This window comes from Haematobia irritans, chromosome 1 (assembly GCF_050003625.1).
Source record: "Haematobia irritans isolate KBUSLIRL chromosome 1, ASM5000362v1, whole genome shotgun sequence".
In the NCBI taxonomy this organism is placed as follows: Eukaryota; Metazoa; Arthropoda; class Insecta; order Diptera; family Muscidae; genus Haematobia; species Haematobia irritans.
In genome coordinates, this window is record NC_134397.1 from 241,557,475 (window position 1) to 241,574,666 (window position 17,192).

Sequence of the window (17,192 nt, forward strand, 5' to 3'; positions counted from 1 at the left end):
TCAATTCTAAATAAAACAACCAAAAAATCAAAACAAAAAGTAAAGAATTCAGAGAGATCAATAAACATAACAAGAAAGCTCGCATGTACTCAACTTTGCACTTTTCTATACCAGGGTCATTTGGAACATTTTCTAGTACATAACCCTTTATTTTTAAATACCCTATTTATGCGTTTTGGTATACTTTCAGCCAATTCCTTTATACTTTAATCTGGTATATTCTCCCACTCAAGCTGTACTCGTTCCCAGAAGTCTTCTAATTTTAATGGAGCTGATTTGTACAATCCCAGCCGTCTTCCCACGATTGATAAAGTCTCAATCGGGTTGAGGTAGTTTTTCATTCAAATTTTGCAAGTAGTTTTTCATTCATTTTGGATTTTATACCTGTTTTTGAATCGAACATGTCAATAATGTAAAAGTGCACCTATATGAATGCATTGCAGTGTTCATGGAACATAACAAAAATCCGCACACAAAATACAACTAACCAAAATTGAAGAGTACAAGTTATTAGGAGAGAGACAGCGAGAGTAACTCAAATTAACACCTTAACTGAGAGAGCGCAACACCAAAACGATTTGTTTGCCCCCACTCTCTCAGTCACATAGTTCTCATCGTGGTGTCAACAACACAAATCTTTGATAAAATATTTTCTCGGACCTTAAAGACGAAAGATCATTACATCTCTTTTTCTCAACTGTGTTGGATAGTAAAAAGAAACGGATATCCTCCCTTTTGATGTGCGTTTCGTAAATAGTTAAACAAAAAATATATTAAAAAATACGGTCGCCATTCCTTTTTGTTAAATTAATTCGTTAACAAAAGATCGGGCAGAAAAAGCTGACTTTAATCGATCATTGCAATCATAGGTTGAATGTATTCTCATTGCAAAAAGGAGGTTGTGTTATAAAGGCAACTCTTTGTGGAATCATCTCTTTTTTATTAGTTTGTTTTAATTGAAAGTGAATCAAAACGGGAAAGGTTTCCCAAAAAAAAAAAAACGGAAGAAAACACAAACGTATCGCTTATATTAAAGCGATTTATTTTAATGAATTTTGTTTTTAAGATTTTATAATTTTAATTTGTTTATGTGAAGTTTTTTTTTTAACAACAATAACAACAACAAAAGAATCGAATTTAATTGGTGTTCAAGAAAAGAATTTTAACAAATTGAAATTTACATAGCCATAGTGAGAAAACAAAAAAGATTTGTGCAAACCTCTAACAATAAAGCAACACATCTTTATAAAAAATAATAAATTTAAATTATTAAGTGACAAGCAACAACCACCACCACCTCACACACCATTGTTAACTAAACGTAAGAATCAACAATCAAACGAACGCAAAAAAAAATGAAGAATATCAATGCAAAATAAAGTTAAAGAAAAAAAAAAACTAGACGAAAGTGAGATGATGATGATGATGAAGAACAACAACAAACAAAAAGCTAATGAACCGATCGAATGGAACATGGCATGGGCTTTTGTTGTTCTTGTTGATGGTTTCTTGTATGAGGCAAAACTGGAAACTCACTCCCTTAATTGGAATAATTGCCACCGCACACATACTCATCTATGTGAGAGATGTTCTTGAAGTTCTGTTTGCTGAGTTTTATTTAGTTCGTTTTTTTTCTTGGAAATTTGTTTGTTTTGCCTTTTGTTTCATTAGTTTTTATTTTTTTAAGATTGTCAAAATTATTGGAAAAATTCAGTGTGAACATTATTTTTATCCGTTTTTTCGTCGTGTTGCGAAATTTTGTGTTCGTTTCCAATTATCCAGTGTTTCTATTGGGATTTTCAAGTATGTAACGTGAGAATAGAGATTCTGTTTTTGTGATTTCAAAAAACGCTATGTTGCAGTTTTAGTGTTTTTTTTTTTGAAAGGCGCTCTTAACATTGACACATCAAGATCAAGAGATTTTTTTGGCGAATATAGTCGTATGTTCGACCCACCCCATTTAAGTTGCAATTGGAGAAAATTGCAAAGCAATAAAACATGACAGTGTTGCCATTCTTTTGCTAAAAAGATCTATTATGGCACTAGGCAAAATGGGAATCGATAAACTGAAAATGTGATGCGTAACTCCAATTTTCACCGAATTTGGAATATAAAAGTGTAAAAAAATATATGTCAAACCTACCAAGAAATACACACATAAAATGTCGTGCAGACATAAATTGCGATTATTATAAATAATGTACGAACGGCTAGTTCTGAAGTGCTTCTTGTGTATCTTGAAATTTTTGAGTCCGGCATCTTAAGAGTATTGTAATGGAATTCTAATACGATTATGTTTAAGAAGACCCAATGATGATACAGAAGATTAAAAAAAAACGGCAACGTCGGAACACATTTTTTATCGGAAATTTTGTCAAAACTTAATTCTATCAGAAATTTTGCCAAAATTTTATTTCTTAAGAAAAACTTTGTCAACATTTTATTTCTATGTAAAATTTTCTCAACATTTTATTTCCATGGAAATTTTTGTCCAAATTTACTTCTATCGGATTTTCTTCAAAATTTTATTTCTATAGAAAATTTTGTCAACATTTGATTTCTAAAAAACTTTGTCAAAATTTTATTTCTATAGGAAATTTTGTCAACATTTTTTCTATCGGCAATTTTGTAAAAATTTTATTTATATTGAAAATTTGGACAACATTTTATTTCTATAAAAACATGTGTCAAAATTTTATTTTTATGGAAAATTATGTCAAAATTTTATTTTTTTGGAAAATTATGCCAAAATTTTATTTCTATAGAAAATTTTGTCAAAATTTTAAATCTATAGAAAATGTTGTCAAAATTTTATTTTTATGGAAAATTATGTCAAAATTTAATTTTTATGGAAAATTATGCCAAAATTTTATTTCTATAGAAAATTTTGTCAAAATTTTATATCTATAGAAAAAATTGTCAAAATTTTATTTCTATAAAAAATTTTGTCGAAAATTTGGCCACTTTATTTCTATTGAAAATTTTGTCAAAATTTTATTTCCATGGAAATCTTTGTTTAAATTTACTTCTATAGACAAATTTTATTTTTATAAAAAATTTCGTAAAAATATTATATCTATAGAAAATTTTGTCAAAATTTTATTTCTGTAGAAAATTATGTCAAAATTTTATTTTTATGGAAAATGTTGTCAAAATTTAATTTTTATGGAAAATTATGTCAAAATTTTATTTCTATAGCTAATTTTGTCAACAAATTTCATTTCTATAGAAAATTTTGTCGAAAATTTGGTCAACACTTTATTTATATTGAAAATTTTGTTAAAATTTTATTTCCATGGAAATCTTTGTTTAAATTTACTTCTATAGAAAATTTTGTTAAAATTTTATATCTATAGAAAATTTTGTCAAAATTTTATATCTATAGAAATTTTTGTCAAAATTTTATTTCTATAATAAATGTCAAAATTTTATTTTTATGGAAAATTCTGCCAAAATTTTATTTCTATAGAAAAAATTGTCAAAATTTTATTTCTATAAAAAATGTTGTCAAAATTTTATTTTTATGGAAAATTATGTCAAAATTTAATTTTTATGGAAAATTATGCCAAAATTTTATTTCTATAGAAAATTTTGTCAAAATTTTATTTCTATAAAAAAATGTGTCAACATTTTAGTTTAATGGAAAATGTTGTCAACATTTAATTTTTATGGAAAATTATGTCAAAATTTTATTTCTATAGCTAATTTTGTCAACAAATTTCATTTCTATAGAAAATTTTGTCGAAAATTTGGTCAACACTTTATTTATATTGAACATTTTGTTAAAATTTTATTTCCATGGAAATCTTTGTTTAAATTTACTTCTATAGAAAATTTTGTTAAAATTTTATATCTATAGAAAATTTTGTCAAAATTTTATATCTATAGAAATTTTTGTCAAAATTTTATTTCTATAAAAAATGTCAAAATTTTATTTTTATGGAAAATTATTTCAAAATTTTATTTTTATGGGAAATTATGCCAAAATTTTATTTCTATAAAAAATTTTGTCAAAATTTTATATCTATAGAAAATTTTGTCAAAATTTTATTTCTATAAAAAATGTTGTCAAAATTTTATTTTTATGGAAAATTATGTCAAAATTTAATTTTTATGGAAAATTATGCCAAAATTTTATTTCTATAGAAAATTTTGTCAAAATTTTATATCTATAGAAAAAATTGTCAAAATTTTATTTCTATAGAAAATTTTGTCGAAAATTTGGCCACTTTATTTCTGTTGAAAATTTTGTCAAAATTTTATTTCTATAATAAATGTCAAAATTTTATTTTTATGGAAAATTCTGCCAAAATTTTATTTCTATAGAAAAAATTGTCAAAATTTTATTTCTATAAAAAATGTTGTCAAAATTTTATTTTTATGGAAAATTATGTCAAAATTTAATTTTTATGGAAAATTATGCCAAAATTTTATTTCTATAGAAAATTTTGTCAAAATTTTATTTCTATAAAAAAATTTGTCAACATTTTAGTTTAATGGAAAATGTTGTCAACATTTAATTTTTATGGAAAATTATGTCAAAATTTTATTTCTATAGCTAATTTTGTCAACAAATTTCATTTCTATAGAAAATTTTGTCGAAAATTTGGTCAACACTTTATTTATATTGAACATTTTGTTAAAATTTTATTTCCATGGAAATCTTTGTTTAAATTTACTTCTATAGAAAATTTTGTTAAAATTTTATATCTATAGAAAATTGTGTCAAAATTTTATATCTATAGAAATTTTTGTCAAAATTTTATTTCTATAAAAAATGTCAAAATTTTATTTTTATGGAAAATTATTTCAAAATTTTATTTTTATGGGAAATTATGCCAAAATTTTATTTCTATAAAAAATTTTGTCAAAATTTTATATCTATAGAAAATTTTGTCAAAATTTTATTTCTATAAAAAATGTTGTCAAAATTTTATTTTTATGGAAAATTATGTCAAAATTTAATTTTTATGGAAAATTATGCCAAAATTTTATTTCTATAGAAAATTTTGTCAAAATTTTATATCTATAGAAAAAATTGTCAAAATTTTATTTCTATAGAAAATTTTGTCGAAAATTTGGCCACTTTATTTCTGTTGAAAATTTTGTCAAAATTTTATTTCCATGGAAATCTTTGTTTAAATTTACTTCTATAGGCAAATTTTATTTCTATAAAAAATTTTGTCAAAATTTTATTTTTATGGAAAATTTTGCCAAAATTTTATTTTTATGGAAAATTATGTTAAAATTTTATTTCTATAGAAAATTTTGTCAAAATTTTATATCTATAGAAAATTTTGTCAAAATTTTATATCTATAGAAAATTTTGTCAATATTTTATTTCTATAAAAAATTTTATCAAAATTTTATTTTTATGGAAAAAGTTGTCAAAATTTTATTTCTATAGAAAATATTGTCAAAACTTTATATCTATAGAAAATTTTGTCAACAAATTTCATTTCTATAGAAAATTTTGTCGAAAATTTGGTCAACTCTTTATTTCTATTGAAAATTTTGTCGAAATTTTATTTCCATGGAAATCTTTGTTTAAATTTACTTCTATAGGCAATTTTATCAAAAATTTAATTTCTATAAAAAATTTTGTCAACATTTTATTTCTCTAGAAAATTTTGTCAAAATTTTATTTTTATGGAATATATTGTCAAATTTTTATTTCTATAGAAAATGTCAAAATTTTGTTTCTATAGAAATTTTTGTCAAAATTTTATTTTTACAGAAAATTTCATCGAAATTTTATTTGCATAGAAAATTTTCTCGAAATTTTATTTGCATAAATGATTTGGTCAAAATTTTCTTTCTATAGAAAGTATTTCTATAAAAAATGTTGTCCAAATTTTATTTATCTAGAAAATTTTGTTAAAAACTTACTTATATGGAAAATTTTGTCGAAATTTTATTTCTATAGAAAATATTGTAAAAATTTAATTTCTAAAGAAAATTGGTGAAGTACCTCTGCCAAAAAATCAAAATTTACCATTTTTTTGTAGAATTCTACCAACTTCGGCTAACGTTGTTCCGATCCAAAGACGCGAGAAATTAATCAAGGATGTATTTAATACGGAACTCATTTTAAAGTTTAATTTTCGCGTAGTAGATGCTGGAAAAACAAAATTTTGTCAAAATTTTATTTCCATGGAAATTTTTGTCCAAATTTACTTCTATCGGATTTTTTTTTTTCAAAATTTTATTTCTGTAGAAATTTTTGTCAAAATCTTATTTCTCTAAAACATTTTGTCAACATTTTATTTCTATAGGACATTCTGTCAAAATTTGTTTCTATAGAAAATTTTGACAACATTTTTTTCTATAGAAAATTTTGACAAAATGTTATTTTCTCAAAATGTTATTTCTATAAAAATGTTTGTCAAAAATTTATTTTTATGGAAAATTCTGTCAAATATTTATTTTCATAGAAAATTTTGTCAAAATTTTATTTCTACAGAAGATTTCCTAGAAATTTTAGTTGTATAGAAGATGTGGTCAAAATTTACTTTCTATAGAAGATTTGGTCAAACTTTTATTTCTATAGAAAATTTTGTCAAAATTTTATTTCTATAGAACATTTTGTCAAAATTTTACTTCTATAGAAAATTTTGTCAAAATTTTAATCCAAAGAAAATTTGTGATGTTTCTTTATCTTTATAGTCAAGGTACAAAAATCATCGCTAACGGTTTCAACAATATTTAGGTTAGGTTAGGTTATGTGGCATCCCGATGTATCAGGCTCACTTAGACTATTCAGTCCACATTCCAGTGAAACCACTTAGAGAAGCTTTGAAACCCTCAGAAATGTCACCAGCATTACTGTGGTGGGATAATCCACCGCTGAAAAACTTTTTGGTGTTCGGTCGTAGCAGGAATCGATCCCACGACCTTGTGTATGCAAGGCGGGTATGCTAACCATTGCACTACGGTGGCTCCCAACAATATTTAAGAATTTAATAAATTCAAAACTAATTTTAGAGATATTAAAGCTAAGTTGACTTTAATCCAAATTAATGTTCTTCTATATAAAAATAATTTTAGGATGGCATCTCCTAATATTTATTCGCGTGCCTTTGATATTAGGCCAATTTTCTCAAGTATAAAGTAAAAAAAAAAATATTCAATTAATGAACGCGTGAATTTATATATAAATATAATATATATTTCATGGAAAAGGAAGGAAAAAAATCGACGGAAGCTATTCGAATTGTAGCTTGATAATGTAGAAAAATTGAAATCGATTATTAACCTAAAAGTAATCGCAAAATCCATATTCGATTTTCAACTATTTCCTAATTTTGACTATAAAAAATAGATTTTAATGCTTTCTCTTTTCAAATTCATAGATAAATATCAAATTAAATAAAATATCAGAAAAGAAATTATCTTTAAATGCAATGCGATAGTGCATGCTTGGCTTCAAGATAAAAAAGCTTCAAGGATTCTCCAACCTTGACTTAAAGGTTTAACCGTTTCTTTAATATATCTTAAAAAGAAAATTGTTCGGCAAATGAGAACTGCATCATGTTCCTGATTCAGAGCTAATCCAGATATGTAGATCCACAAAAACCTACTCTGCCTTTAGTTTGAGTTAGCAAACGATACAGATTTTTATAATAAAATGGCAACTCTGGTCAAAACAAGGATCGAATATGACATTTCACTCTCCTTCCATATCATTATCATCATCTCATTTGACGTTTATCCTTCCCTATCGCCTTTACTATTAAATGATTTTTTTATTTTTTTTTCTCCCGCTAGATTTTATTTTGTGAGTGAATGTGATTTTTTAAAAATATACACAACTCTACTGGATTAAACAACAAATTCAAGTGATTAGCAATTTTTGTAGAGACATCTCTTGCTAAAAACATAAAAAATATAGAGAAGAAAAGAAAGAGGAAAAAATTTCAAGTTATAAAGAACATAGAATTCAAAGAATAAAAAATCATCAACAAAAAAGGATTCCTCAATAACTAATAACGAAAAGAAGTTCCTTGTTCGTTTGTCTCTTAAAAAAACAACACAAACGAGCAACAAAAACCAACCCTTTAAGATCTCGTTAATACTGCTTTCATATTGGATTTTTCAGACTCGAATTCCGAATGCAAACTGTGAGTACCTATATAATTTTTTTTTCTTATTTTTACCCTTGACCATTTATAGTTTTAATTTAAAAAAATGTGAGTCTTTTTTTGTAATGTAATTTCCTATCTGCTTTTTTTACCTTTGTTTTTATGTTGGTTTATTTTTTTATTCATCCATTATTATAAATTCGTAGTTGAACTGTTTATATCGATATATCTTTTTGTTTCTCTCTCTCTCCTTGTAACTCTCTCTCTCGCTCAGTGCGTCCTGCTCACCATTTACGTGTTTTTATTCTCTCACTCCCTTGTTGATATCAGTGCTGCCGCTACTACTTCAATCGAAGTATTTTGCTTCATTTTCACAAAATTTACTTCGTCACTCCTTCTTCCAAAAATCTGCTTCACTTTTTGTTCTGCTTAAAATTTTTAATTTTTTTATTTTTTTTTTACGATGAACATAGCGGTTTTAATCATTGAATTATTAACCGATGTGGACCAATTTTTGCATAGGTGTTAGAGATCCTATACTTACACCATGTACCAAATTTCAGCCGGATCGGATGAAATTTGGTTCTCTTAGAGGCTCCGCAAGCCAAATCGGGGGATCAGTTTATATGGGGGCTATATATAATTATGGACCGATGTGGACCAATTTTTACATGATTGTTAGAGATCATATGCAGAAACCATGTACCAAATTTCAGCTGGATCGAATGAAATTTGCTTCTCTTAGAGTCCCCGCAAGCTAAATTTCAGGGTCCGTTTATATGGGGGCTATACGTAAAAGTGGACCGATATGGCCCATTTGCAATACCAATCCGACCTACATCAATAACAACTACTTGTGCCAAGTTTCAAGTCGATAGCTTCTTTCGTTCGGAAGTTAGCGTGATTTCAACAGACGCACGGACGGACGGACACGCTCAGATCGACTCAGAATTTCACCCAGAATATATATACTTTATAGGGTCTGAGAGCAATATTTCGATGTGTCACAAACGGAATGACAATGTTAATATACCCCCATCCTATGGTGGAGGGTATAATAAAATGAATTCTATTGTTTTGTTTTAAAAATGTATGCTACTTCAATTTTATTCAATCTACTCCACTTTTTTCCAAAATCTACTTCACTCAATTTTTCACTAGCGGCAGCACTGGTTGATATTCGCCCATATTGAGAAAGAGATTTGATAACAGGTGTTTTCCCGCCACCGATATCTATCTAATTGGGTTGTTGTGGCATATTTGCATTGTAACTGTTGCATTGTTGGTTATCTACTTTGTTTGTGGAGGGTGTTTTTTTCTGCAGATTTTTATCTGAATGCACATAATCATCTGTTCACACCGTTTCTATGTGAAATATTGCTAAAGATTTTATGAGTCGTGTGTCCGAGTAAGTGTGTGGTGTGTGTGTACTGTTTAAATAGCATCTGTCAATACACAAACATTTTATTCGTATGTCGTGTGCATTAAAATTATGCAAATAAACAATTAATTATGGAAACTTTTGTTAATACAAAAATTGTCAGCCCAACAATGTACAATGTGAAGGTCATTATGAACGTGTTTTTAAATAACATGTGGCTCTTTGTGGTTATTAAACTCGTTTTTTTTTAAGCCAACGGTGCCAATATTTTATGTGCATTTTGGAGCATTAAGTGTCCCAAAATAGCTAAATTATATCCATATACCATATACCATACATGCAAATGTGATCACATACCATCCGCTTCTTCTTGACAAGACATACAATCCGATTTCCATGTACATATTCTATAGAAATAAAATTTTGACAAAATTTTCTATAGAAATAAAATTTTGACAAAATTTTCTATAGAAATAAAATTTTTACAAAATTTTCTATAGAAATAAAATTTTTACAAAATTTTCTATAGAAATAAAATTTTGACAAAATTTTCTATAGAAATAAAATGTTGACAAAATTTTCTATAGAAATAAAATTTTGACTAAATTTTTTATAGAAATAAAATTTTGACAAAATTTTTTAAAGAAATAAAATTTTGACAAAATGTTCTATAGAAATAAAATTTTGACAATATTTTCTATAGAAATGATATTTTGTCAAAATTTTCTATAGAAATAACATTTTGACAAAATTTTCTATAGAAATTAAATTTTGACAAAATTTTCTATATAAACAAAATTTTGAGAAAATTTTCTATAGAAATAAAATTTTGTCGAAATTTTCTATAGAAATAAAAATTTGACAAAATTTTCTATAGAAATAAAATTTTGTCGAAATTTTCTATAGAAATAAAATTTTGACAAAATTTTCTATAGAAATAAAACTTTGACAAAATTTTCTATAGAAATAAAATTTTGACAAAATTGTCTATAAAAATAAAATTTTGACAAAATTTTCTATAGAAATAAAATTTTGACAAAATTTTCTATAGAATACAATTTTGGCAAACTTTTCTATAGAAATAAAATTTTGAAAAAAATTTTCTATAGAAATAAAATTTTGACAAAATTTACTATAGAAATAAAATTTTGACAAAATTTTCTATAGAAATAAAATGTTGGCAAAATTTTCTATCAAAATAAAATATTAACAAAATTTTCTATAGAAATAAAATTTTGGCAAAATTTTCTATAGAACTAAAATTTTGACAAAATTTTCTATAGAAATAAAATTTTCACAAAATTTTCTATAGAAATAAAATTTTGACAAAATTTTCTATAGTAATACACTTTTGACAAAATTTTCTATAGAAATAAAATTTTGACAAAATTATCTATAAAAATAAAATTTTGACAAAATTATCTATAAAAATAAAAATTTGACAAAATTTTCTATATAAATAAAATTTTGACAAAATTGTCTATAGAAATAAAAGTAAGACAAAATTTTCTATAGCAATACAATTTCCAATAAAAATAAAATTTTGACAAAATTTTCTATAGAAATAAAATTTTGACAAAATTTTCTATAGAAATAAAATTTTGACAAAATTTTCTATAGTAATAAAATTTTGACAAAATTTTCTATAGAAATAAAATTTTGACAAAATTTTCTATAGAAATAAAATTTTGACAAAATTTTCTATAGAAATAAAATTTTGACAAAATTTTCTATAGTAATAAAATTTTGACAAAAGTTTCTATAGAAATAAAATTTTGACAAAATTTTCTATAGAAATAAAATTTTGACTAAATTTTCTATAGAAATAAAATTTTGACAAAATTTTTTAAAGAAATAAAATTTTGACAAAATGTTCTATAGAAATAAAATTTTGACAATATTTTCTATAGAAATGATATTTTGTCAAAATTTTCTATAGAAATAACATTTTGACAAAATTTTCTATAGAAATTAAATTTTGACAAAATTTTCTATATAAACAAAATTTTGAGAAAATTTTCTATAGAAATAAAATTTTGTCGAAATTTTCTATAGAAATAAAAATTTGACAAAATTTTCTATAGAAATAAAATTTTGTCGAAATTTTCTATAGAAATAAAATTTTGACAAAATTTTCTATAGAAATAAAACTTTGACAAAATTTTCTATAGAAATAAAATTTTGACAAAATTGTCTATAAAAATAAAATTTTGACAAAATTTTATATAGAAATAAAATTTTGACAAAATTTTCTATAGAAATAAAATTTTCACAAAATTTTCTATAGAAATAAAATTTTGAAAAAATTTTCTATAGTAATACACTTTTGACAAAATTTTCTATAGAAATAAAATTTTGACAAAATTATCTATAAAAATAAAATTTTGACAAAATTATCTATAAAAATAAAAATTTGACAAAATTTTCTATAGAAATAAAATTTTGACAAAATTGTCTATAGAAATAATAGTAAGACAAAATTTTCTATAGCAATACAATTTCCAATAAAAATAAAATTTTGACAAAATTTTCTATAGAAATAAAATTTTGACAAAATTTTCTATAGAAATAAAATTTTGACAAAATTTTCTATAGTAATAAAATTTTGACAAAATTTTCTATAGAAATAAAATTTTGACAAAATTTTCTATAGAAATAAAATTTTGACAAAATTTTCTATAGAAATAAAATTTTAACAAAATTTTCTATAGAAATAAAATTCTGACAAAATTTTCTATAGTAATACAATTTTGACAAAATTTTCTATAGAAATAAAATTTTGACAAAATTATCTATAGAAATAAAATTTTGACAAAATTATATATAAAAATAAAAATTTGATAAAATTTTCTATAGAAATAAAATTTTGACAAAATTGTCTATAGAAATAAAAGTAAGACAAAATTTTCTATAGAAATAAAATTTCCAATAAAAATAAAATTTTGACAAAATTATCTATAGAAATAAAATTTTGACAAATTTTTCTATAGAAATAAAATTTTGACAAAATTTTCTATAGAATAAAATTTCGGCAAAATCTTCTATAGAAATAAAATTTTGAAAAAAAAATTCTATAGAATTAAAATTTTGACAAAATTTTCTATAGAAATAAAATTTTGACAAAATTTTCTATAGAAATAAAATTTTGACAAAGTTTTCTATAGAAATAAAATGTTGACAAAATTTTATGCAGAAAAAAAATTTTGACAATATTTTCATAGAAACAAAATTTTCAGAAAATTTTCTATAAAATAAAATTTTGACAAAATTTTCTATAGTAATACAATTTTGACAAAATTTTCTACAGAAATAAAATTTTGACAAAATTGTCTATAGAAATAAAAGTAAGACAAAATTTTCTATAGAAATAAAATTTCCAATAAAAATAAAATTTTGACAAAATTATCTATAGAAATAAAATTTTGACAAATTTTTCTATAGAAATAAAATTTTGACAAAATTTTCTATAGAAATAAAATGTTGACAAAATTTTCTATAGAAATAAAATTTTATCAAAATTTTCTATAGAAATAAAATTTTGACAAAATTTTCTATAGAATAAAATTTCGGCAAAATTTTCTATAGAAATAAAATTTTGAAAAAAAAATTCTATAGAAATAAAATTTTGACAAAATTTTCTATAGAAATAAAATTTTGACAAAATTTTCTATAGAAATAAAATTTTGACAAAATTTTCTATAGAAATAAAATTTTGACAAAATTTTCTATAGAAATAAAATTTTGACAACATATTCTTAGAAATAAAATTTTGACAAAATTTTCTATAGAAATAAAATTTTGACAAAATTTTCTATAGAAATAAAATTTTGACAAAATTTTCTATAGAAATAAAATTTTGACAACATATTCTTAGAAATAAAATTTTGACAAAATTTTCTATACAAATAAAATTTTGACAAAATTTTCTATAGAAATAAAATTTTGACAAATTTTCTATAGAAATAAAATTTTGACAAAATTTTCTATAGTAATAAAATTTTGACAAAATTTTCTATAGAAATAAAATTTTGACAAAATTTTCTATAGAAATAAAATTTTGACAAAATTTTCTATAGAAATAAAATTTTGACAACATATTCTTAGAAATAAAATTTTGAAAAAAAATTCTATAGAAATAAAATATTGACATAATTTTCTATAGAAATAAAATTTTGATATAATTTTCTATAGAAATACAATTTTGACAAAATTTTCTATAAAAATAAAATTTTCCGAAAATTTTCTATAAAATAAAATTTTGACAAAATTTTCTATATAAATAAAATTTTGACAAAATTTTCTATAGAAATAAAATTTTGACAAAATTTTCTATAGAAATAAAATTTTGACAACATTTTCTATAGAAATAAAATTATGACAACATTTTCTATAGAAATCAAATTTTGACAAAATTTTCTATAGAAATAAAATTTTGACAAAATTTTCTATAGCATAAAAAAAAAAAAATAAGTTCTAGTCTCACTTCTATTAAATTTTTAATACATATCATAAAATTTCTACAATGTTAATTTGTTTTCCAATATCTTGGCTTTTATATTTAAAAAATGATACGCTAACCGTAACTTTGTAGTACATTTTTATATCTACTTATATGTCAACTTAATGATATCTACATTTAAGCATTTTCCTGTCCAACAAATGTCTAAATTTCAGTTTGGATGCAATAGCAATCGCACATATTCTTTTTGAAATTCCAATTCCAAGAACAAAATGCAACAACCCCCTTGCGTCAAGCAACGTAAATACTTAAAAGATTTTCTTTTATTATTTATTATTATTGTAGTTTTTTTTTGTTTGGTTGGACCCGACTGACTATCTGATAAGATATCATTGAAACAACAACTATTGTTTAGCTACCGGCAAAAAACAAAAAGAGAAGGAGAAACTTGTTAATAGAATAAAAATTTAATATTCCACAGACTAAATATACGAGTCAATTATTTTTATTGAATTAAATATTCATGATTTTAAAATTTATACAAATCCGAAATGTGTACGTTTACCTATAACTGCCTGCAACTATGAATCATCATCAAATTCACAAATGAATGAACAAAATTTAATGATTCATTGATTAATGGAGAGATTTATTTAATTGGTGATAACTTGCCAAGATTTAGAAATTATTAAATAAAATTAAATTGCTCGTTGTAAGTTGAACATTTTAAATTGTTTTTTTATAACCCGAAATTCGGAGTCGTGGTTGATTAAAAATGTCGGAGTCGAAGTCAAACACAATCGGTTCGACTCTCCAGCAAAGTTGCCACTCGAGCCAAAAATAATCTACCAAAATTTAAAGAAAAATTTTCCCAAAAAAAAAAAACTACCAAATAAAAAACCATATTTTACATAATTTTATTTCTATAGAAAATTTTGTCAAAATTTTATTTCTATAGAAAATTTTGTCAAAATTTTATTACTAAAGAAAATTTTTCAAAATTTTGTCAAAATTTTATTAGTATAGAAAATTTTGTAAAAATCTATAGAAAAATATATAGAAATCTATAGAAAATTTTGTCAATTTTTTTATATCTACAGCAAATTTTGTTAATATTTTATTTCTATAGAAAACTATGTCATAATTTAATTTCTATAGAAACTTTTGTCAAAATTTTATTTCTATAGAAAATTTTGTCAAAATTTTGTTTCTATAGAAATTTTTTTTATTTCTATAGAAAATGTTGTCAAAATTGTATTTCTATAGAGAATTTTGTTCAAATTTTATTTCTATAGAAAACTTTGTCAAAATTTTATTTCTATAGAAAATTTTGTCAAAATTTTATTTCTATAGAAAATTTTGTCAAAATTTTATTTCTATAGAAAATTTTATCAAAATTTTATTTCTATAGAAATATTTGTCAAAATTTTATTTCTATAGAAAATTTTGTCAAAATTTTATTTCTTATATTATGGATGTTTTTATTATATTCGACCTGTATATAGATTTTCCAATTGATAATTGTTGATAAAAACCTCGAGCTCGTTTTTATCAACAATTATCAATTGGAAAAAATTTTATTTCTATAGAAATATTTGTCAAAATTTTATTTCTATAGAAAATTTTGTCAAAATTTAATTTCTATAGAAAATTTTGTCAAAATTATATTTCTATAGAAAATTTTGTCAAAATTTTATTTCTATAAAAAATGTTGTCAAATTTCTATTTCTATAGAAAATTTTGTCAAAATTTTATTTCTATAGAAAATTTTGCCAAAATTTTATTTCTTTAGAAAATTTTGTCAAAATTGTATTTCTATAGAAAATTGTGTCAAAATCTAATTTCTATAGAAAATTTTGTCAAAATTTTATTTCTATAGAAAATTTTGTCAAAATTGTATTTCTATAGAAAATTGTGTCAAAATCTAATTTCTATAGAAAATTTTGTCAAAATTTTATTTCTATAGAAAATTATGTTAAAATTTTATTACTTTAGAAAATTTTGTCAACATTTTATTTCTATAGAAAATTTTGTCAAAATTTTATTTCTATAAAAAATTTTGTCAACTTTTTATTTCTATAGAAAATTTTGTCAAAATTTTATTTCTATAGAAAATTTTGCCAAAATTTTATTTCTTTAGAAAATTTGGTCAAAATTTTATTTCTATAGAAAATTTTGTCAAAATTTTATTTCTATAGAAAATTTTGTCAAAATTGTATTTCTATAGAAAATTGTGTCAAAATCTAATTTCTATAGAAAATTATGTTAAAATTTTATTTCTTTAGAAAATTTTGTCAACATTTTATTTCTATAGAAAATTTTGTCAAAATTGTATTTCTATAGAAAATTGTGTCAAAATCTAATTTCTATAGAAAATTTTGTCAAAATTTTATTTCTATAGAAAATTATGTTAAAATTTTATTTCTTTAGAAAATTTTGTCAACATTTTATTTCTATAGAAAATTTTGTCGAAATTTTATTTCTAGAAAAATTTGCCAAGATTTTATTTCTATAGAAAATTTTGTCAAAATTTTATTTCTATAGAAAATTTTGTCAAAATTTTATTTCTATAGAAAATTTTGTCAAAATTTTATTTCTATAGAAACTTTTGTCAAAATTTTATTTCCATAGAAAATTTTGCCAAAATTTTTTTTTCTATAGAAAATTTACCAAAAAGGTTATTTCTATAGAAAATTTTGTTAAAATTTTATTTCTATAGAAAATTTGCTACAAATTTTATTTCTATAGAAAATTTTGTCAAAATTTTATTTCTATAGAAAAATTTGTCAAATTTTTTATTTGTATAGAAAATTTTGTCAAAATTTTATTTCTATTGAAAATTTTGTCAAAATTTTATTTCTATAGTAAATTTTGTCAAAATTTTATTTCTACAGAAAATTTTGACAAAATTTTATTTCTATAGAAATATTTGTTAAAATTTAATTTCTATTGAAAATTTTGTCAACATTTTATTTCTATACAAATTTTTTCAAAATTTTATTTCTATAGAAAATTTTGTCAAAATTTTATTTCTATAGAAAATTTTGTTAAAATTTTCTTTCTATATAAAATTTGCTACAAATTTTATTTCTATAGAAAATTTTGTCAAAATTTTATTTCTATAGAAAAATTTGTCAAATTTTTTATTTGTATAGAAAATTTTGTCAAAATTTTATTTCTATTGAAAATTTTGTCAAAATTTTATTTCTATAGTAAATTTTGTCAAAATTTTATTTTTATAGGAAATGTTGTCAAAATTTTATTTCTATAG

At 22.0% G+C, this 17,192-nt stretch overlaps 1 protein-coding gene across 8 annotated transcripts in view; it reads left to right on the forward strand.

The window, feature by feature from the left end:
• The first annotated feature begins 616 nt into the window (after positions 1–616).
• heph (polypyrimidine tract-binding protein 1 heph) overlaps positions 617–17,192 on the forward strand; it is a 564,267-nt gene continuing 547,691 nt past the window's right edge. For 6 of the 8 annotated variants that reach the window (XM_075309406.1, XM_075308915.1, XM_075309123.1 and 3 more), the window contains exons 1-2: positions 617–1,321; positions 7,768–8,120. Coding sequence is in view for 7 of the 8 variants with exons in the window: in XM_075308915.1 (XP_075165030.1) it covers positions 8,112–8,120 (9 nt within the window). In the remaining variant the exon portion in view is untranslated. Of the gene's footprint in view, positions 1,322–1,677; positions 1,804–7,767; positions 8,121–17,192 lie in introns of those variants that run through there. The other 2 variants (XM_075309057.1, XM_075308981.1) reach the window with 2 other exon arrangements.